Raw genomic sequence first — 24,621 nt, forward strand, 5'->3', positions numbered from 1 at the left:
GCAACATGTTAGTGAACACATGTGCAAGTAGTTTAAGATCTATGGATAAGAGCTAATTTTTGCATGCTTCATATGGCAAATATTTTTCATCACTACATAATAATTCTATAGTAAGCTGGGTTGTAATAGTCCTACAGTTTTTAACATTTAAAAAAACATAGATTCATTTTCAAAAGATATCAACTTAGATATAACAACATTGTTATATATATAATGATATTGATAACTTCTTCATGTGAATATTTCAACCACCCACAGTCTAAATTTTGTATCAGTTCACATGCTCTTCAATGGGGAGGGGGTCAGTGGTGTGGTGTATTTAATTATGGCAAAGCACACTAGGGCTATCTGCCTAAGGGGAGGGATGCCTTCATGGAGGACTTTCTAAGGTAAACCTGCTCGTATACACATTAGACATGGGGAAAATCACGAAAACACCCATGCTGCCAGCCTGTTTGCGGGATTCGAACCTCGGACCGAACTACCAGTGTTCAGGGACTTTACCACTCGGCCGCTACTGGGCCTATTTATGGGGGATGAAAAGGATTCTTAGGTTTTACTAAAATTTTAATATTCATGCATTAGGAATTTAGTTAATTTCTTATTTTAAGAAAACTATGCACTCTACATAACAGTTTTAAAAAACCATGAGAATGTTTACTGTTTTTACAGTTTCTTTGTAAAAACATTTATCTAGTACAAAAATATAATAGACATTACATTAAATACTTTCATTTTCTGCTATATATGTATGAACTTAAAAGCATATAAAATTAGTCAAAAATTGAAGATTTTACAAAGTAAGCGAATCTTTGTAAAATCTCAAATTTTCTAAAGCCATCATACTATTTGATATGTAATTATACTTATGTATGGTTATTCTACACAACATTTTACATAAAGTATACTATAGAAATGAACTTCCATAATATTAATATATCTATTCTTTTAAATACAGATGCAAATATCTTAATAAATTTTAATTTCAAATTAGGCTTTCGGTTGTTTAGGAAAGCTGTATACTGACACTTTAGGGTCATCATTATAATTTCCTCGTCATGATGGCACACAACACTTTAAAGGCATAATGGAAACAGAAAAATATTCAAGATTGCATATTTTTTCATACATACAGACATTCAACCTACTAAAACAATGCCGTGGTTCTCTAATGCATCCTCTCACAACCAAGGATGAAATTTTCCCAACTTGTTAATGCCATCTGAATGACCTCACGGAGATGAGCTAGATTTAACCAAAGGGGCTATCTTTCACACCCTATAGAGATAGCCAACAATCTGTGACATCACTACACTTAATTATTTCAGTAGGGGGGCTTCTGTTTAAAAAGGTATTGGCTCTTCTCAGTATCACAGAGCATAATCAGTAGTTAACCTTCAAACTACTAAGAACCTTAAACACATTGCAATGCACACAGTGATGGATTTACACATAAGCTGCACAAGCTATAGCTTAGGGCCTTAACTTTCTTGGGGTCATTCCCAAAAACTGAACCATATCCCATATAAAAAAAAAATTGACTCATAAAAGGTCCCATATCTCAAATAATTTAGGATAAATATTTGGATAAATTTAGGAAATAAATTTATCTTTTAAATATTTAAATATTAGGATAAATTTAGGACCGCTAATAAAGGGTCCCATATCTCAAATAATTTAAGATCTCGTCAAATCTAAATCTGATCCTGAATGCACATCTAAAAGACAAAATTTTCACGGATATCTCAACACTCCAAAGTCAATTCTGAGCTAACAACTGAGAGCTGATGTTCTCTCCAAGCTTAGGCAGTTTTATCCTGGAGAAATCTCTAATATCTTCCTTCTCAAAATTACTGGAAGACACATATGTTTAAAGTTACATATAAGGGCTGGATACAGTTATAGTTACATTACAGGAATCAGTTACAGTTACACAGGGAACATACCCAAATGTCGCCAAGTTTCATCACTTTTGGCAATTTCTTGTCAAATCTGGGGAGAAAAGTTAATCGCGAAAACCATTGCCTACTTGACGATATAGCATTTACTCATGTTAAACAGACTTGCTCCCTGTAATTTACTTTTCTTGCAAAGCATTGTTTCTTTGTAGCATTTCATGTTATGTTGCACAAAAATACTACAGTTGTAAACATAACTTCACTAAAATTACTTACATATATACAAATATTCGTAACATTCCGGCAAATTTTTGCCAAATTTGGTGACCAAAATTAGTCGCCAAAACCGTTGCCAGCCAGGAGATATCTCGCCGATTTAGCATGAAAGTTATTTCCTCTTTGTTAAATTAACTTGCTCGCTATCATTTATTTTTCGGAAAGAGCATCGTCTCTTTCAAAAATTTCATGTTGCGTTATACAAAAAGTAGCACACTTTCATATAAAATTTCTCTAAAATTATTTAGATATATACAAAATTCACAACAATATGCATCATTTCAAAGTGCATTTTAAGTTTTCTAAAAAATTTCAAAACAGTACTAGTTCCCCCTCTAGCATTAATTTCTATTGCCATTATTTGTACCAAAATATTTTTCACAAGCCGTTAACAGTGTAGCTGTGTAATGCTCAAAAGATCAATTTCTATTGCTTAACTACATTCTTGAAAATAAAGCAGTTAATCATGCTGCACAAATTACTTGTGTCCTTTTGCACAGGAATTTATTTTTTATTTCAGATCACATGCAAGTACAGTCAAAAGTCGTTAATCCGGACTCGTCGGGACTTCGGCGATTCCAGATTATCAATTTTTCCAGATTATAGATCATCAGTTTAAATCTGGTAAGATGGCAGTCAGAAATTATAAAATTAAAAATATGAAACTGTAATTTATGAAATAAAGAACAATTTTGATCTAAAGGGTATTAAAATTTACAAAAAAAAGCTTAATATTTATTCGTTTACTTTATAAAACATTTCTTTCAATGCGCGCATGTGTAAAGCATACATTACGCATAGTCAAAATTAGAAAATTGCAACCAGAAAACTCTTTGATGTGTATTCGTGATATTTATAATGAATTTGATTTAAATCATATAAAAGACAGAGTACATCGAGATGAAATACTACATTTAGTAATGAACTACAAGCCGAAAACATCTACCCGAAAACTATAATAAAATAAAAACATCTGCCCTGAAGATATGAATAGTGCTGACAGATCAACTTCCAGTTCATTGAGCGTTGCGACGTTCCCCTCCCCCGCAGAGCAGCGTGAAATTGATAAACAGATTTCGGAATGGTTAGAAAAACAAAGGATATTCCTTTATCCATTTTTTGCAGCAATTTCACTTTTTGTTTAATGAACTTCAAAACATACTTTCGTTTTGTAGATATTTTACATATTAGTAAATATATATCGGAAAGTCTATTTGACATAACCGAAAGTTCAAGCTTACTTTTATAAAATTGCTCGAACAGTCTGCAAAAAATAATAAGCCGGATCCAATTCGAAGGTTAAAGAACAACGCAATCTGCAACATTAACTGAATTAGATAATATTAGCTTAGCTTATACCGTCTGTTATACATTAAACGTGCATGCATAAATGTATTATGCGCATGCGCACATGCATATTCACAGCCATAAAGGTCTTACACACATGCTTCAACGCGACGCATGCGCAGAAAGTTTGTAGCTTTGAGGTCCGGATTATGGGTGTTCGAATTAACGACTTTTGATTGTATATAAATACCATATTTACTTGTGCATTTTTCTTCCTTGTTTAACTAAATTTACTTTTTGAAAACTAAGAGGGGGGAAATAACATGGAACACAGCATTTCTGAAGGAAAGGGTTAAAAAGAATGAACTTACTAAGATAAAAAAGCACATATGAATAGCTGTACTAGCATTATTGTATCCTAGATTTAGAAAACATTCAATAAAATTTCAGTTATTGCTTTCAGTAATATTCTTTAAATTTGGTATCATACTTTTCTATCCCTTTAAATCAGAGTGTTGTAATGTACTGCTCTTTAATTCAAAGCACTTTCAGTTTTTAACCCTCTGACCAGCTCGGGTTTTCACTGAGAAAACACAAATTTTTCAGAACGACCATGAGAAAGAATTATTCTATTAATATAAAAGTCAAAATGCCCCTAGTACAGTCAAAAGTCGTTAATCCGGACTCGTCGGGACTTCGGCGATTCCGGATTATCGATTTTTCTGGATTATAGATCATCAGTTTAAATCTCGTAAGATGGCTTGCAGAAATTCTAAAATTAAAAATATGAAACCATAATTTATGAAATAAAGAACAATTATGATCTAAAGGATATCAAAATTTACAAAAAGAAAAGCTTTTAATATTTATTTGTTTACTTTATTAAACATTTCTTTCAATGTAAGTTGTTTAAGTTGCTTCGTTTTATGTGATAATACTTTCTCTTTAATTCTATAAACAAACATAATTTCTTGTTCATTTACAAAGTTCCGCTGTTCAAGTCCCGTTAATTGCTGTGCCGAGAATACCGACTAACTTGTCAATCGAAATTTTTTTGTTTTCACTAACCTCTCTGTCACATTCTTCATGTCTTTACCCATTTTTTGCAGCAATTCCACTTTTTGTTTGTTGGACATCGAGACATACTTTCGTTTTGTAGATCCTTTGGAAGTTCAAGCATCGGAAATTCTATTTGACAAAATCGAAAGTTCAAGTTTACTTTTATAAAATTGCTCTTACAGTCTGCAAAAAATAATAAGCGGGATCCAATTCGAAGATTAAGGAACAACACAATCATTAACATTAACTGAAATAGATAATTAGATAATTTTAGCTTACACCGTCCGTTATACATTAAACGCGCAGGCGAAAACGTATTCTGCACTTGCGCACATGCATATGCGCAGTAGTCAAGGTCTTACGCGCACGCGTAAAACGCCTGTGCGCATGGGCCAACGCAGCGCATGCGCAGAAAATTTTTAGCTTTGAGGTCCGGATTATAGATCATTCTGGATTATGGGTGTCCGAATTAACGACTTTTGACTGTACTTTATACCTGGATTTTATATCACCTCAAATTCTTGGACATGTTTCAAGATGCAAGTATCTATACAGCATTGCCAGTCAAAGGGTTAATTTGTTCTATGAACATAATTATGATTGGATTCTCTAAATCTCCAGGCACTAGTAGAATTCCTGTTTCTTTACGCTAGTGATTACTTCAACATTGTTAATGCACTGCCCTTTAAAATAAAGTTTTTCAAATAATAAAGGTACTTTTTTTTTAAATTTATTCTATTTAACATTTAATTCAACAGTTTTCTTTCTTAATTCAACTTATTCAACTAGAAACGATGCATAATAGTAATGGAAATAAAAAAGTGCTTGTTTTTAACATTTGTTAAACAAAATAAATTTCATCATGTCTACTTCGATTTTACAAGCTATTTAAAGAATTCAGTCCACAAGGAATGTTTTAAATATATTAATCAAATAACATTATAACTGTTTATCTCAACTCGATTGAAAACAGGTCTAAATAAATTTAAATGTTTCAGGAGTACATTACCTTTTATTTTACATAATTTTTAAGATAAAATGATATCTGTCACCTCTTGCTAAATAAAATGTCCAGCCAGAGATTAATTTTACAACTGATAACCAAATAACCAGAATTGCAACCATATACAGTCAAAAGTCATTAATTCGGACACCCATAATCTGGAATGATCTATAATCCGCACCTCAAAGCTACAAACTTTCTGCGCATGCGTCGTGTTGAAGCATGCGCATTTAATGTATAATGAATGGTATAAGCTAAGCTAAAATTATCTAATTCAGTTAATGTTGCAGATTGCGTTGTTCCTTAATCTTTGAATTGGATCTGTTAAAGCAATTTTTTAAAAGTAAGCTTGAACTTTCGATTATGTCAAATAGAATTTCCGATATATATTTACTAATATGTAAAGGATCTACAAAGCGAAAGTATGTTTCAAAGTCCATTAAACAAAAGTGGAATTGCTGCAAAAAATGACCTAACCATTCCGAAATCTGTTTATCAATTTCACGCTGCTCTGCAGGGGGGGTGAGACGCCGCGGCACGCAATGAATTGGAAGTTGATCCATCAGCACTGTCCTTATCTTCAGGGCAGATGTTTTCATTTTATTTGGCTTATAATTCCTTACTAAATGTAGTATTTCATCTCAATATATTATGTCTTTGATATGATTTAAATCAAATTCCTCGACATTATAATTTGCTTCCGATAGTGAAGAAAGTGACACAGAGGTTATTGAAAACGAAAAAATTTCGATTGACAAATTAGTCGGTATTCTTGACACAGCAATTATAGGACTTGAACAGTGGAACTTTGTAACTGAACAAGGAATTATGTCTGTTTATAGAATTAAAGAGAAAGTATTATCACATAAAACGAAACAACTTACATTGAAAGAAATGTTTAATAAAGTAAACAAATAAATATTAAGCTTTTTTTTTTTTTTTTTTTTTTTTTTTTTTGTAAATTTTGATACCCTTTAGACCATAATTGTTCTTTATTTCATAAATTACGGTTTCATATTTTTAATTTTCTGCATGCCATCTTACCAGATTTAAACTGATGATCTATAATCCGGAATCGCCGAAGTCCCGACGAGTCCGGATTAACGACTTTTGACTGTATTTAACAAAACAGCTAAAATCACAACGAAATAATTTGGGGCAAATAATGAAATGCTTCTTTTTCAAAATACATACTGCATGATAACAAGATAGCATGTTTTTAAAATAAACTATTTCAAATATAGAATTTTAAAAGGTGAAGTGAAAATAATAACCATGATAGTTGCTGTAGCAGTACCATATTCACCACCACCCCAACATTCACCTATATTAGGACACCTAGCTTCTTCACATACCTGAAACATGTAAAAAATTAATTGTAAATAGTTTATTCTATAAATTTTTATAATATTTTATATTTTTATATTATATTTATTTTATATTATATTATATTATATTTATATTTTAATATTTTATAATTTATTATATTTTTTAATTAATTTTAGAACATACCAAAATATTTTTTGGATATAAACATTCAGTATAACATTCAGTTATACAAACATAAAATTATTTATTTTTAGAAAACTGCTTTTTAAAATCAAAACACTAGAACAGCATAGAGGAAATTTATCAGAAAAATTATAGTTGTGCATTTTTTGCATTCCTTAGCAAGTGACTCCATTTTATGATGTAGATATTAAAACACATTCCACAGCTCAAAAACAGCATTCTTTTGCCTGTTTTTCAATAGAAATTTTAGGATTTTTAATAAAATTTTTAAAATATTTATTCTAATATTAAAATAAAATAATAAACAAAATTTTAAGTATGCAAAATAAAATAACCTCAAGTTGGCATAATTGTGTTAATGGCTGATAAAGTTATCTTTATACAAAGGAGATGCAAAATTCTCACTGGAATTCTCTTTCAGGGATTTAAATTAATCACCCTCCAAATTGACAGAATTTCACATAACATTTCTTATTTTTAACTTTTTTTTCATAACTTTACCTTTTACACTGGCATGAAACAACTTAAGTTTTTCATATCCAATTTAAAGGAAAATAGTAATTTACTGCAGCATCACTATATAGGTATTCAGCAGTGGTACTGGTATGACTTTACTGGTGTAATATATTCTCAGATATTCATTTTAGCTAAGTTCATTCAGTAATGAAGGGAGATAGTGTATGTTACGAGACTCTACCTGAATTTTGTTCATTCAGTCAGTACTCCATTAAAAGAAACTTATAATCACGTAATACGGGCAATCCACCCAATTAATTCACTTAAAACAGGCAAACCACCTTAATGCAAAGTCATGGTGCATTTTTACTTCATTTATTCTAATATATATATATATATATAAAAAAAAAAAAGATATAATGTTGTCAAACCGTAAAAACTTAACCTTTTTAAAAAATTGCATTTATACAATCCTTGAGTTGCTCACGACACTGTAGATAATATGGGTTGCAGATAATACTATAACAAGATACTGAGACTTAGCTGCATCATCAAAGAAGAAATGAAAAATCATTTAGTCACACCTTTTCCTTTAAGAAGTTTATATCAAGGTGCTAATGCTTAAAATAATAATTTAAAATAAGAAGCTTACTCTTAGCAACATGACTTCATTATCAATTACTACCAATTATGTTACATTTTTCAGTCATTGTATTATGCGCAAGGAAGTTTCTCAGTACACTGAGCTTAAATGCACTATTTAAGTTGAGTGTGACAACAATCCACAGCTGTACTTTTCCTTCAGAAATTTATTTTTTATTTTTATCCTATTTTTGATTGAGTTAAATTTTTAACTTCCTCCCTTAATTTAGCCTAATTTCTGAATTGGCAAAAATTTAAATCACAAATTGAATTATCGTAAAATAAGGGTTCTCTACATTAAGCTCAAGATTAGAATATTTAGCAAGATCTGAAAAAGAAATAAGTATTTTAGTTTCAAAACTTACTGTATGCAGATTTAAATTCCTTAAAGTTTCTTTTAAATGATGATAGTTCTTACCAACAGGAATTTTGCTTTTCAACCATGGTGGTAACCTGAGTCGGCTGTAAAGAATAAGCAGATATAAAATATTCATACACAATAGTAATACTTTCAGAGTCCATCTTTAAAGCATCAATGCTTTACACATCCATTATGTACTTTATTAATACAGCATTTACCATGTAGATTTCTACAAGCATTTATTTACTGTTTTCTGCTATAAAGCAGAGACTGAATATTATTTACAGATTACTGAAGAATATGAAATACCAAAATACTTTCAAAAAGAAAATACATGTCTTACCTAGATAAAGTACCAATAATAATTAAAAGGTTTCATCTTAATTCATAGTTTACAAATGACTTGAACTTTAGTAATTAAACTAATGCAATTTCTAAATCAAAATGCAATGGCATATATAATACATGAAAAGTATAGTTGCCAAACTTGAAATCTTCAAAGATAGTAGATTTTTGCAAGAAAACTGGGAGTTTTCCTGCCATATAGTAACACCATTTCAAATGAATGCCAAACTGATTTTAATTCACTTTATAATGCATGATTCAGATTACTTATCTGTTTGAAGTAAAAATTCTGCTATAAAATATACGGCTGATCTTTGGAATATGGTAACTGGTAGTTTGGCGACATTTTGGAGGCGATAAAGGTTACTACCTAGGACTTTGGTAATAATGTGAGAAGTACTCAGTTCCGATTACGCATTATTTTGTGTGAGAGAAATGAGAGATCATGAGATATGTCATGTGACATTAATGGACGAATTATAGTTCTTTAATCGGAAAAGGGGGGAAATTTGGAAAACTGTAGTACTATATTATTTTGTATTAAGCTTCATTGTGTGTTGTGTGAAATAGTGGAAGTGTGCGTGCCACGTAATGAAGATTCTGAAGATTAGGTAAGTTAGTATTTTTAATCATTTGAGGATATTATTTTTATGCATTGTTCTGAATGTAAGGAGTAAATAAATTAATATGATATTATTGGAAAATTGTTATTAGCAATGATTTAGTTTAAAGTAATTAGGATTGTAATCTAATTTTTATTAATTTAATGTATGTGCTTATTTATATTTTAAGTAGTGTTTTTTAATTTAATTATATTTTAATTTAATGATCGTGATTTTGTGAGTTATATGTTTTTAGTATTTTGGAATACGTTTGAGTAGAATACATTGAGTATTTTCATGCATTTTCATGAAATTTTTCTAATTTATGAGAAAAAAACAGTGTACATGGATATAGTGAAGAGTGTGCGCAATGCCATTTTTGTGCAATTCTGGGATGTTTTTTTAAGTAAAAATAAGTCGACGTGTACATGGTTTAGTGATATTTTAATTTAATGATCGTGATTTTGAGAGTTATATGTTTGTAGTATTTTGGAATACGTTTGAGGAGAAATAAATGTGCATGGAAAGAATTTAAGTATTTGACACTAAGTATTTGTAATCATTTTTAATATTTTGTTATAAATTTGTTGGTGACATTTATAATAGATAATTTAGAGGTAAAAGTTTTTGGATATTTTACTTATTTTATACGTGCAAATGTCCATCTTTGGAAAGGGTATATACTTTTTCGCAATCAGGTAATTTCATATATGTCCTTTTTACCGAATTTAAGGATTCACAAAATTTTTATGCATTTTCGTGAAATTTTCTAATTTATGAGAAAAAAGCAGTGTACATGGATATAGTGAAGAGTGTGCGCAATGCCATTTTTGTGCAATTCTGGGATGTTTTTTTAAGTAAAAATAAGTCGAGGTGTACATGGTTTAATTATATTTTAATTAAATGATAGTTATTTTGTGAATTATATGTTTGTAGTAATTTGGTATATGTTTCAGTGGAAGTAAACGTGCATGGAAATAATTTAAATATTTGTGACTAAGTATTTGTAACCATTTTTAATGTTTTGTTATGAATTCGTTGGTGACGTTTATAATAGATAATTTAGAGGTAAAAGTTTTTGGATATTTTATTTATATTATATGTGGAAATGTTCATCCTTGGATAGGGTATATACTTTTTCGCGATCAGGTAATTTCATATATGTGCTTTTTACCGAGTTTAAAGATTCACAAAATTTTCCTGCATTTTCATGCAAATTTTTATAATTTATGAGAAAATAGCAGTGTAGATGGATTTTCAAGAGTGTGCGCAATGCCATTTTTGTGCAATTCTGGGAAGTTTTTTTAAGTAAAAATAAGTCGACGTGTACATGGTTACTGTGTATGTGCGATTTTGAAAAACGCGGCAAGGAGTTTGCGATTCTGCACTTTTTCCCAATTTTGCAGTTAATATTTGTCATGATTAAGCAGTTTTGTTCCATAAAATTTCTAGCATAAGTGTAATTCGGCTAGCAGATTGTTGGAAAAAGTGTTGAGTAAATAAAGAGAAAAGAAACATGTCGGTACTTTTCCGTTTTGTCGGCGCAAGCGATAAAGACGCCAATAATGGTACAACCGATGCCAAACGGAATATTCTCGCTGGTAACCTTTTACGCCTCATTCAAATAGTTCAGTTTTATGTCTAAGGCCATTTTCGGCAATTAAATCAATTAGGATGCAATCACAGCGCTTACCCGAAGCCGAAAATATAGAAAAGGTAAAGTCAAGTATTAAATTCATCAATTCTAATGAGAATGCATTAGCGAAGTAAAGCACTGCAGTTTTACATAATTTCTGAGTAAGCTATTCGTACGAATTGAAGTATTTTTTGCATTTAAATTTGTGTTCCAATTTAAGATTTAACTTGAAATTAATGTAGATAATTACTGAGAGCATTATATTTTTGTAGAGTAGTATACGTGAGATGAGATCGCTTGGGATCACGTGATATGAACCGGCGAAACAGGATGTTGAACCATGAAAGCATAGTAAATTCTTAAATTAATGTCTTTTTATAAATTTATTGTCTTTATTTATTGGCTTTTTATAAAATTTTAAAGCGATATTAAAATGTTTATGCCTTCAAAAAAAGAATTCTGAGTACTAACATTTTTTTAATATTTTTTGTGTGTATAATGTATGTTGTCGCCAATAAAGTCTGCTTGGCGAGATTTGCACCGGCGAAACGGAAAAGTACCAACATGTCTTTACTTCGTGAAGACAAAAAAAAAAATAGAGGGTTGCTGTAGCAGAGTTGGTCGCCACATTTTCGCCAAAAAATCGTCAAGTTACCATAATCCAAACATCAACCAAATATACTAGCATTAATTAGACATTGTAAATTTTATGTTCTTTGGCAAATTTCATTTTAAAAGTTTCATATGCTTTCATACTGAGAAAATCCTGAGTAATGAAGGAAAGCTTTTACATTTATCAAAGCACATATAAATATGGTGAAAATAAAATTTATAATTTAATGTACTTAGTAATGTGCTATATATTTATGTGAAATAGAATTAAATTCAAATACTAACTAATTAATTGAATCTTCATATAAAAATCTACAAATATCGTAGATTAAGCCAATTCAGATCATATGGTCATATGGAATTAAATACGAACAATAAAATATAATAAAAAAATACAATTCAGATAACATTAAATTTAATTTTAAAAATGTATTCTGAAAAACACTAGAGGTGAGAGGATGAAATTTGTCTAATTGAAGTTTCATTAATTCAATAAATTTCATTTACTGCAGGGAAAAATTTTTATTATTAAAGGCTAAAAATTAGAAAGCATGAAACTGGTGAACAGCTGGGAGATGTCTTGAAAAACTGTGAATCTTCCAGTAAGAGTGGGAAAGTTTGCACCTATGGAAAAGTATTATGGCTTTAAAGTTATTAAATCATATTTTAATCATGAAATGCAAAAAAAAAAAAAAGTGTGGATTTTCCACTAGTATCAGACAAATCATTTAATCCATTAAACTTAACATCATTTGAAATTCTCTTTATCATACTCCATTAGTAATTTCTAATACCAATCATGTACACAAGGAACATACCCCTCTAAAAAAAACTAAGACCCCAGTTTTAAATAAAATGACATCACTTTAAATTGCTAAATAAAATGATTTAAAAATTGTTAGTATATTAACAATATTCAAATAATTATTTTTTGGTCTATTTCATTCAACTGGATGATAATGTGAGGACAGTTAGTTAAAATGTTCACCAAGCATATGGGTCAAGATGAAAAAAAAAAAAAAAAAGATTTTTATTAAAAATTAAATACTTTATCAACCAAGATTATATTAAATAAATGTTGCAGAGATAACAAACAGCATTGTAATAGAGTTAATTGACAGTAAGCTTATTTCAAAAGCCAATAAATTGAAAATCCAACTTGCAGCAACAATCACTGAAATTAAAACTCTATATAATGGATAAGGATTAAAAAAAAAAAAAAAAAAAAGCCATCCTAGTATATAATATCTTTTTATCACATTGCCTAGGTACAAGGATTTCAGCTAATAAATAATTCTGAGAATGAAAAATAAATCATGTTCCAGAAAACATTTAGGAAACAACCTGCTATCATTACTTAATAGATGCATTTATTCTTTTTCTCATTTAAAATGCATCTATTAATTAGATTAAAAATTACACATAAAAAATTACATCACTTTTGTCCCCTTTCCTAGCAAACTTCCTTAGAATGAATTATTATAAATATTCAGTAATCTAACTTCTTGAACTATAACCTAATTAAATTGGTCATTTTATGTTTAACTCTATATGAACATCAGCTTAATTTGAATTCCTAGTTACAGATTTATAGTGAAAACAAATTCATGACTAGTTTACTCTTTGTTTTCTAATGCAAACATATTCTACCTGCTAAAATATTAATCTTTCTTTCAGTCTAACTTCAGCAAAATAAAGAATGTGTTATAACAATATAATGATGTTACTTGTCAGTTTGTACACAAATTTATGAAGAAAAATGTAAAAATACCTTTTTCTATCAGCAGTATTTAATTTAAGTTCTCCTTTGTAATCAGAATAAGTTGATCCTCTAGGAATGACACCAGCAATGAAATCATGAAGATCAGGTCCTTCACCTATTTTATTTGAATAACTGAGTTTGGAGCAAGTATGCAATATCCTTTTCCTTCCATTGCATCTCTATTGTATAAACAGCTCAATGTACCCAAATATAATTCATTAGTTCATATAAAATATCTTTTATGCCATAAAATATTAAATAAAGTTAATTTATAACTTTCTTAAATTCAAGAATGATTTCTTTAAAAAAAGGTCTAAACTGATTAAAATTCATCACTATTAATACAAAAAATCCATCTGAAAAACATTATTAAGCATTTATTATTGAATCAGATTAACATTACTGAGTTGCTACAGTCTTTTTTAAAGATAAAAATACTACATTTACATTGAAAGATTAAATTATCACACCAAACCTTTAAAAAAGAATATATCACTGTTATTAAAACAAAATAGAAACACATTTTTATCTCACTTGATGTAATATGATACTAGCAGCATATTTATTAATACTGCCTAACGAAAATGAGTAGGAGCTTTGTATTATCGGTAACCTTCCATACCATGCCTGCTGTAAAGTGGTAGTCGCCATTTAAAAATACTACACTGCCATCTGGCGATAGCTTCTTGCATAACCAACAAATAACACGGAGCTAGGTGATGCGGGTTCAGAGTAAGATAAATTTTTATGGTGTCTTGCTTATGAAGAGCTATTTCTAACGTTTCTTAATGAGCTGAAATCTCATATAATTTCGGGTCTAAAGCCCGAAGCTGAAAAAGGTAAGTTTACATTCTTTATTATGTGGGCATATTTGAGATCGCCTGTAAAGTAACATTCCTGCTAAGCCTTAAGTCATGCGATGAAGCTTCACATGCAGGGTTTTTATACACGTTATATGCGACAAACATCTTGTATGAAATAAGGCATAAGTTACGCAAAAGCAATGCAAAGGCAAACAGTCAAGGAAACAGACTTCCAGTTTGATTTCCTTTACTTTTTCCTTAAAATAGAAGTTTTAGAGTTTATAAAAAGTAAAAAAAAAATTAAAGGAAAAGGGCAAAGTTTAAATGATCTGATGATTTTTTTAATAAATGATTATGCAATATATTTGTATCATATCATGGTATTTTTCACTCTTGTACTTATATGCTACTTGAAGTATGAAGCAGTGTTTAATAGTTCACATATTTCTGTACGAAGTAAATATAATTTAAATAATATTTGTTTTGGTTTAATATCTTTGAATGACAAATCAGGAAGTGTAAGTTTTCAGTTGACAGTATATAACAATTAAAATATTTTTAGTCATGAAAATTACATAAATTAAAAAAATTCCATTACATAAATGTACTTAAATTTTCTAAGCTATACTGAATTAATTTGAAAAAGATTTGAGCTATGGGCTCGCTTTTCATTTAATATACTTTCCTTAACATTTCATTTTGTTATTAGCTTAATTTGCTTTTTATAGTCAATCAATCAAATAAGTAATAATATAAGGCTAATTAATATGTTTTATTTAAAAATAGATAATAAAATTTTAAAAAAAACTAAAACTCAAGCATTCTTTTTTTGTAAGCAGTGATCATAACTTCTTAGAAATGCGTTTTTATATGGAGAGTAACAAATATGCCTTTGCAATACCTATAACATGCAGTAAACTTTATATCAGGGGAAGAATATTAATAATAGCATTAAGCAGAAATATTTAAATTGTTTTCTTGAAGCATGTTGTAGTTGACAACATTTTCGTTCCTATTATTAGGTTTCGGAAGATTTTGTATTTTAAAAGTGAGTCTGAACCGAATCCGAGGCTAAGCCCAGCGAATTCTAAATTTAAAAAAATTCTCTCAGTTGATCTTTTCTGTTTTATTTGATATCAAAGTATTGCTTCTTTCATTAATAGCATTAATTAATTAATTAATTATTACATTGCTTTAATTCGTGTTATAATATTTCAGTATAAAAATTCATTAGAAGTTTTTAATTGAAATTAGTTGTTTATTATAGTTTTGGAACAAATAAATTCTTTAAAAAAATAAATACATTCATTTAAAAAAGAAAAATCCTGTTTGGTCATTTACAAAGTAAATTATTAATTTATATAATTCTCCTTCAATTTTTATGCGATGTAAAGTTTTATTCATAATCTTACTAGAACTGATTTGTTACTAAGCCATTAGTATTTAAATCTAAACTACTTTAAAGACCATTCATATCTGCATTTATTTATTTGAGCTTTTATTTGATTTAAATGCCTTGCCCAGAATTACTAGGATTTTCTTTAAATATTTTTAGCAATAACTTAATTGTCAATTGTGCTGAATAGATTAAAGAGGGGTGGAATGGATTCACCTTTATATCTATTTTATTCCGTTGTGAATTGAATCATAATTATTATCAAACTTAATGGCAGTTCTAGTAAAATTGTTTAATTAATTATACAAACTGGAATTAATTTATATAATCTCTGAAACTATTTTAAAAGAATGGAACTTGATGACTAGGACTCGAAAATTATTATTATAATGTAGAAAATTAATTATTATATACGCAGCAATAAATTATTTATTTATAACAGTCAGTCAGGAAATAACGAAAACACGATAAATTGTCAAAATGCATAAAAATATATTTCAGATTAATTTTGTGATTTTATTATCCTGTTTCGATATTATTAAGTAGATTACCTCTTCTTAGATTTAATTAATTCGATACTGGTAAGCCGAAAAAAACAGTGAACAGCATTTACACCAAGAAAAAGCCCTTACAGAAGTTTTAATTACTTTCGAGTTTTTGTTTTAAAAAAAGTTCTTCATATTCATGTTCACAGAAATAAGAAAACATTTTGCGGCTCTATAAGAATCTTTTTTTTATTACCTAATACAATCGGCAATAGGTAATATTATTTATATACAATCAGGACTTAAATTCAGCATCAGCCTACTGCATCATAGTTTGGGTACTTCTCAGTTTTGTCGGAGTCTTAAATAAGGCGAGTTTCTCCAGTAATTTATTGCCCAACTGAACTGAAGTAAAAAGAGAAAATTGTTACTTGTGTAATTTTTTTAACATTTCTTAAAATTGATATTGATTTTAACTACTGAATATGCGTTTCAATTTTATGGGAAGAGTCAGAGGATGTGAAAAACTTCAAAGTCTCTGGAAAAAATGCTTTTCCACGAAGAACTCCTATTTTTTCTGGAAGAAAAATGTTTCTGGGCTACATACATAGTGTCAAGAAGACTTTAAGTGGATTAGAAACCAAAAGAATAAAGCACTGCGTATGCATTTTTAAATTGCTGCTACCAAATGTTCACGTCCTGTGTTATTAAGAAAAATTAAATTAAATAAGAAAGAATCTGCATTTATATATGTATATTCCTCGCATTGTAAAAAAAACAACGATACCTAGAGCCATCAAATTTTGAATTACGTAGTCCTCCATTCGAACATGAGCACCTGGAAATCCGAATTTTGAATTTCGAAATTATTTTATTATTTATTTCATATTTTGCAAAACATTAATAATATTTTGATTAACAGAATGACTTGAAAGCGAACAGCGGTAAAACTGTTCGAAATAAAACATTTTCACCTGCAGCCTGCGAAACTGTTGCCTTTTGGAAAAATGTACGATTTTTATTTTTCAGTTTTAATTAACAAACTCGCTTGTATGAAAGCAATGTGTCGCCGCAGTTAGAAATAAAATCCTTTTATCTTCCATGTGCCAGCGTATTGCCCTTCAATAAAACCTAAACCTTTTTCAAATTTAATCGGAAGTTTTGTTGAGTAAAATACTAAGCGATTTAAAACAATAAATATAGTTCTTAAAAATATTTTTTCTCCTTTTTAGTGTGTTGAGTTAAATGAAAATGTATTAAAATCATGAGATGTCTAATTAGAAATATTCAATTTTTATGAAATTTGACTAGCTGGAAGCATTGAAATCATTATATACTTTTTCTTCTTTCTGATAACTATTTTAAGTGGCTGGCAGTAAAAGGAGCTAGTTTTCAATGAAATAATATAGCGAATATAAAAAGTATGTATGTCAACCTCTAACATTCTGTCGAGAATTTTAAAGATATGCTGTTTTTAAATATTTTATGATTTTAAATTTTGTGCGAAGAACGATATTTAATAAATAAATTTAGCATAAAAAATCTCTGGTTGCATTGACCAGAGATTCTGAAGATTCTGGTCTAGAAGAAAGATAAAGAGGGCTATGCGTCAATGTATTATGTTCGTATTAATTTATCAGTTTTTTGTATCAGCAATATGAGTAGATTCTATACTAGTGTGCAAAACTTAAGCAACAAATCTACTTTTCAACATAAAGCACGAAATTTTTGAAGGGTCTATTTGCAGTCCGTAGAAAGGTGACGCATATGCGGATATCTACGCCATGACATCAAGAATATATCAGGGCACGTAAAACACGAGGAGTCAACACGAGCAGCTCAAGGCAACTTAAAAAAAAGAAGGGAAGGTGCTTTTCCAGGCATTCTTCTGAGAGTGAAAGTGAGATTATACGTACAGTATAGCTGCAAGAAAACACCAAAACACTTTTCTATCTGGTAGAGAATTCGCAAGCTTGAGGAGTGGCGTATTTTGATGACTATCGCCCAAGAATTTACAAAAGTTTCATTTCCCGAGCTTGAAAAGCCTTCCAAACGAAAGATACAGCTGTAAGAAAAGTTGATGGTGGTCGGCCAAGTTAAAAACGGTGATTGATGACAATATATCACCTCGCAGGCGAAAAGAGATCTAAACTAAACAACGGCAACATTGCTCAACAATTGCCCAAGACATGCGTCCTGGTTTACTGTGGCCAGACGACTTCATAAAGATGGCATTTTCGTCCTGGACACTGCATACCATTGGCAGCAACTCATCCGTGACACCGTTTACAGTGGTGTAGAAATTACAAAGACTGGACACCTCATTAGTGAAATAACGTGCTCTGTATTGACGAGAGTTGTTTCAGTCTGACGCACGATTTTCGTTGATATTTGATATAGAGAGAGGTAGGAATATTCCCACTAACATCAGAAAAAGGACCATTGGGGTGGTCCTGGCTTGCTTGCATGAGAAGGCATGATGAATGAACGGACGGACAGAGCTCCACATTTTCGACAGATATTCACTTACCGAAGATCGGTTGTGTGGTGAAGTTATCCTCCCCCTCGTGCATCTTTTCCAGAGTGCTATTAGTCCTGACTTGTTTTTTGGATGGCAAACACGGCCACACAGGACCCATGATGTTGAGGAGCTCCTGGAAAGTGAAGATATCCACAAAGTCTATTGAGGAGCATGCTCCCCTGATTTAATTCGAATTGAACAGGTGTAATACACTTTAGAAAGACGCCTGGCCTCACAATCTTAACCTTCGGAACACACCAGACAACTAAAACGGACGCTTCTTGAAGAATGAGAACTCTACTCGTACCCCAAGAACTGTTATAAAATCTGATACTGAGTATCTACAGACGGTGCAGTGCAACCATTGCAGTTAGGGAAGGTTAAATCTCTTACTAAGGCTCTTTGGTTTGTTGTTATCCCACTTTACCAGACAGTGTTTTGTATCAGTATCGGTTTATTAATAAAGACTATTTCTATTCTTTTCCGTACTTAATGGATCCTATTCATTTTTAAAAAAAAGCTTTTTGCTACTATGCTTTCTTCATTTTTTAAATGCTACATATGTAATATGAACGTCTGTAATATGAACGTCATGTCTCCCAAATGATTTTTTTCGGAGTTAAGTTCAGAATCAGAAATGTTGTTTAAGTATTGCACATTAGAGTACATCCATCCGCTTTTGTGACGAAGATCGTATGTTAAAAATGAAATGAAGTTTGAAATACAACTTCTAGATTGATCATGCCTCCTTCACAAGTTATTTTTATACGTATTAGCAAACATTTTGAAATCCGGACGTGATTTAAACTAAACATTAAGCACTTTTGTGAAAACGAAAAAAGCTTAAGGATAACAAAATAAAGGGACATATATTAATAATACATGAAATCAAAATGCAGTCTCAGGTAATCATTTACCACCACGTGACCATTTTTCCTTAAAATGAAGTTACGTTCCCAAATGTATATTAAATGTTATCTAGAAACATCAAACTATCACAAATTAAGATAAATTATTGAAACATAGTATCAGTACCAACTATTAGTAAACCATAAATCAATAACGCACCATTTGAAGAAATTAGGAAGCTGCAGTTCAGATGGAACAAAACAAAACCTGGGAATACTGGTATATCATCTTCAATAAATGATTTCAGTACAGCAGCTGCTTTTGATGCGGGTTTCTTGAATATTTCTCCCTCGTAAATTAATTTCAGTGCTTTTTTGAATTCCATTCCCTTTTTAAAGATTGTAGAAGCACGCGAAGTTTTAAATATAATTCCAATAAAATAAACTGGATGATACTTATAATGGTTATGTAGAAACTTTTTTGCCAATTGTTAAAAAACTGCTACTTGCAAGAACACCAAGCAATATGATAAAGTAGAACGTAATTGATAGAAACAAAAGGACTGAAAAGTATTGAATCATGAAATCATGGCACTTCCGAATACGCCTATCAACCCAAAAGCTCTTTCATAAGCTCTTTGTTTAAATGTTTATCTTTAAGGATTACATTGAAAAGTGCAATTACAGCTCCAAAATATGTACAAAATACACAAAAAATTAAAATATGTATGCTGATGAAAGAGAATGAAGCAAAGTAACTTTAAGTATTCACATAAAAAATCAAAATGTAAAATACTACTTTTCTTACTTCGAAATCTAGTAGTTGTTCTAATAGTGATGGTTTTTCTCATCTTAATACATCTTTGTAAGTGATATGTAAACCCTTTATGAATGGTAATGCAGTTATAATTAATAAAACACAAGCGAATACCAATATTTAGATCCATCATAATTCAGTTCATTCATAAGTCCTTAAATAGCCTTCGTTAAAAACATTAAACCTTTGAATTTGGGACTTAGCATATATAAACTAATAAATGATAACATCACGGACAAGGATGTATATGCCGCAGGCCGAACATCGAATGCTTTAGCTAACCTACCTGACATTATAATCTTAAATAAAACTGCTGTGAGGTGGAAAACTCTAAAAACTAAAAATTAACTCTAAACTAAAAATTACTCTAAATACATTTTCCTTTTTACAGAATTTACCTTTTGGTATGACACATATGCATTTTAGTAATTATATGCAGATCTTCATTTTGTATAGAAATATCCTTTTCTATATTTTGATTTTTTGGGGACACAACCATGATATACAGAATTCTCTGATTCCAGTTTTAATAATACCATATGAAGAATCTTACCTTTTTACTGAATAATTATAGAGCATAGAAAAATATTCTTTCGAAATGACATTATAGAAGGAAGAAAGTTATCCAGCTTCTTACATATATGTTTCTAAGTTTCTGTAATTCCTCGAAGACTCCGTTTATTCATGCTTTACTAAAAATTCATCTGTTCTGCCATATTTCAGCTATATTTCTTTATATCTTCTTGAGTTTGAAGATTAAATGTAGTAAGATGTTTGAGTTCTTACATATCCATCGTTTGTACGTTTAGATAATTCCTCAGAGATGACGTTTTACTACTTTTATTGAAGATTGATTCGAACTCATTTTATTGAAGATTCATTCTATTTCAATAGGATTTTTTTACACCTTCTTGATGTTCAAGATTAAATCTAGTAACCTTTCTAATTTCTAATATATTATCTATAAATTTTCATCATATAACGAAGATCGCAATTTTAGTAATTTTTATTGAAGATTAATTCAATCTGCTAGATTTTTGAAAGTATTTATATATTCTTCAGGTTCAGTTTTTTTTTATACTATATAATATCATTGTAATGATTTTATGTGTTCCAGATATTTCACCAAAATTAATAATGCAAACTCGATGAAACGATTTAATGATTACGTTAATTTCCTGCTGCATTCAACAAGCCTTTTATGATGGTACATTTGTCTCATAACTAATTTTAGTTATGCTATGTCTATTTTGATTGTAGTATGTTAATAGAAATTCCCAACCTTTTGCATTGATCATAAAGCAAACTACTAAGCATTTCTTAGAGAAATATTATTTAATTGAATAAGTTAGAGGATCTAATATATTAGTTACAACGGTATAGTATCCAAATGCTGTTGTCTGCAAAAATCTTAATTTCATTTACTCTTGAAATATTGCTTCGTTACAGAAACCTTAGTACAAACAAGCAACGCAAATATTGCTTCTGTTCTATATCACAATTACAAACTAATTGTAACAAGGACTGAATTCAAATTATTAACTTCAGTGGTTATTATAAGACGATTTCCTGTTATTTCATTTTTTCTTAAAATATTGTATACTGCATTAAACGCAATATTCTAATTTCCCTAATATAACAAATTTAACAAAGCAATAATGTTTCCACGAATAAATTTAGTTATTCTCTCTTCACATTTGAAAGCTGAAGTTAAAAACTTTGACTTTCATTTTATAGATGGGAAAATAAGAATTTTGTGTATAAAACATTCTTTGTTAAAATCTTATGTAACAAAATCGACTAAAAGTTCCAGGATTCCTCACTCTTTTTGTCTAAAGTAAACGTCGAGGAACGTAGTGAACTGTTAGCCACTTTTCGCTGAGTTCAAATAACTAGAGATATAGACTCAAGAAGGGTTAAAATATTTTTTATTATTTTTATTACTAGCGTTTATTTCACTCAACTAAGAATAACATTTGGCCCCTTTCTCGGGCTTGCAACCTTTCTTTACAACAAGCCCCTTTCTCGGGCTTTCTCGAGCTTCCACTCGGGCTTGAACTCCAAATAAGAAATAAGAACTAACTATAACTAAATAAGAGACTTAGCCGAAGCTAACTAACGTAGTTGTCCTTAATTTAAGGTAGCCAGCGAATATCGAAAGTCACGTAATAGTACTGCCGAACGTAACAGCATCAAAAGAGTTTACCGGCCATCGAAAAAATATTTGAAAAATAGGTTAAACAGAAGATTTACTAACCACCTAGAAAGACTAGATGTAATTGACCCGGCGCAATTGGATTCCGAAAACATCATAGCACTACGCATCAAGTGTTAAACCTTGTCGAGTATAGTTCGAAAGCATTTTTTCACAAAACTGGAGTAGCAGCGTGCTTCTTAGACCTGGAGAAAGCATTCGACAAAGTTTGGCACGATGGTCTAATTTATAAATTGAACAACTTCATGTTTCTAGTCAGCTTTGTTAAACTTATCATTTCGTATCTAAAAAGGAGGACCTTTTCAAGTTCGGGTTGGAGATGTTCTCTCACAGAGGAAAATTCTTGAATGTGGCGTCCTGCAAGGATCAGTTATTACCCCCAAAATTATTTAATATATTCATAAATGACCCACTAAATGCTAAAACTTTGAAACTTAAACCTGTCTAACCCACTAAATGCTAAAACTTTGAAATATGCAGACGATACTGTGATACTTTCTGAATCCAGAAACCCTCAAATAGCTCTTGACATCCTACAACTCCATGTGAACATTGTTGCCGCCTGGTATCAGCTTTGAAAAATTAAAGTTAATACTTCTAAATATAAAATCGTACAGTTTCATCATTACAGAAGAAACATGAACACAAATTCAGATATTAAGATTGCTATCGAGATAATCCCATTTTCTTTCTCTGCGAAGTATCTAGGTGTCATATTAGATGATCGTTTCACACAAGCTAATAAAACAAACGGACTTTTCATGTCTCTATGCAACCTAATTGGAAGGAAATCAAAGCTAAATATAAAAGTAAAACGCACCTTATATCTTTCATTAAACAGGCCTGCCATGTTCTACGCTGCCCGGGCGGGGGGGGGGGCATCGCTAACAAAACTGGTAGAAGAAAACTAGAAATTTTACATAACAAAATTTTGAGAGCCATTATCAGCGCGTCTTGGTTTGTAAGGAATACAATCATACATGCAGATTCAAAGATTAAACCTACTCCTGAGCAGAGCAAATTTTGATGGATGCTCATAATTTTTTCGAAAAGATGGAAAACTCACCAGTTAGCACCTTAAAAGAACTCACGAATTACGACCCAACGGTGGATAGTGGATTCAACATAACGCGAAGTGGTGATTGTATATATTGTACATAGTTCGGCAAAGAAATTGGACTCTGCTCCTGAGCAAAGCAGGATATAGACATTGTGTTTTTATGCTATCCTAAAATTTTGTGTATTAATCTTCACCTTTTTAACCAAGATACTTATTTACTTATTTGTGATTAATGCTTTGACTAAGCTTATGGACTTAGTGCCTGGTGAACAGGCAAAAATTTTACCAATGTTAATCGTGTTTTAATGTGTTCTTTTACATAAATCACCACACCCACCGCTGTAGTTCGCATTCTCATCTGTCACTACTCTCACGTGAGCTTCGAAATTCTCTCAGGAACCCAACGCTACGATTCAGAAAAAATTAATATTAAGAAATTATCCTAAGATAAATCCTACTTGAATTTCTCACCAGGACTGTGCTAAAAAGAACTTTTAGAAAAACTTGAACTAATACTTAGTTGTGATGACTACCTTGACTTGCCACTACAGACCAGATTGCGGACTTTTTTAACTTTATTTTCGCCTTTGAGTGAGCGGTGCTATTCACACCCTTATATTTTTAAATTACAGCGAGTGGCCTTATAAGGCGTACAAGATTCAACTGGTTAAAATTGTGAAAAATTGTATACCAGAAGTGAAAAGAAGTAAACGGTAAGCATCAAGAGAGACTTAGCCCGAAGGCAAACACGCGCTATTCCTAGCTCTCTCTCACGAAGTAAGTTGAACCTTCTTTAAATGCTACTTATAACTCATTCGCATTCCTAAAAACTCATTCTGATAGGGAGTTGTAAGTGGAAACAAGAACTGATGGGAAAACACTTTGAAATTAAAACAACTGTTATAAAATTTCAAATATACCATACATTGTATCTGTCAATTTATTTTTAATATTATTTTTCAATGCAGAAAATTTTAAAATTCCTTCAGTATTAATATTTACTCTAGGTAATTTTAACATCAAAT

The 24,621-nt window shown here is 30.4% G+C and overlaps 2 protein-coding genes across 4 annotated transcripts in view; one reads left to right on the forward strand and one right to left on the reverse strand.

Moving 5' to 3' along the window:
• Las (lipoyl synthase, mitochondrial) overlaps positions 1-14,133 on the reverse strand; it is a 46,652-nt gene extending 32,519 nt beyond the window's left edge. Inside the window, exons 1-4 of one of the 3 annotated variants that reach the window (XM_035364027.2) lie at positions 13,986-14,133; positions 13,461-13,630; positions 8,499-8,595; positions 6,798-6,878 (exon numbers count right to left, since the gene is read on the reverse strand). In XM_035364027.2, the coding sequence (XP_035219918.1) occupies positions 6,798-6,878; positions 8,499-8,595; positions 13,461-13,630; positions 13,986-14,102 (465 nt within the window). In that variant the 5' untranslated portion in view covers positions 14,103-14,133. Of the gene's footprint in view, positions 1-6,797; positions 6,879-8,498; positions 8,596-13,460; positions 13,631-13,926 lie in introns of all 3 variants that reach the window. The other 2 variants (XM_035364034.2, XM_085818331.1) reach the window with 2 other exon arrangements.
• A 19-nt stretch (positions 14,134-14,152) lies between these two features.
• The window catches only part of LOC118200835 (uncharacterized), a 147,641-nt gene continuing 137,172 nt past the window's right edge, over positions 14,153-24,621 (forward strand). Inside the window, exon 1 of the mRNA XM_085818330.1 lies at positions 14,153-14,290. The gene's annotated coding sequence lies outside the window, so the exon portion shown is untranslated. The remainder of the gene's footprint in view (positions 14,291-24,621) is intronic.

The sequence above is a fragment of the Stegodyphus dumicola genome, chromosome 6 (genome assembly GCF_044657685.1).
Source record: "Stegodyphus dumicola isolate Sdum_Otavi_A_Nest chromosome 6, ASM4465768v1".
Lineage (NCBI taxonomy): Eukaryota > Metazoa > Arthropoda > Arachnida > Araneae > Eresidae > Stegodyphus > Stegodyphus dumicola.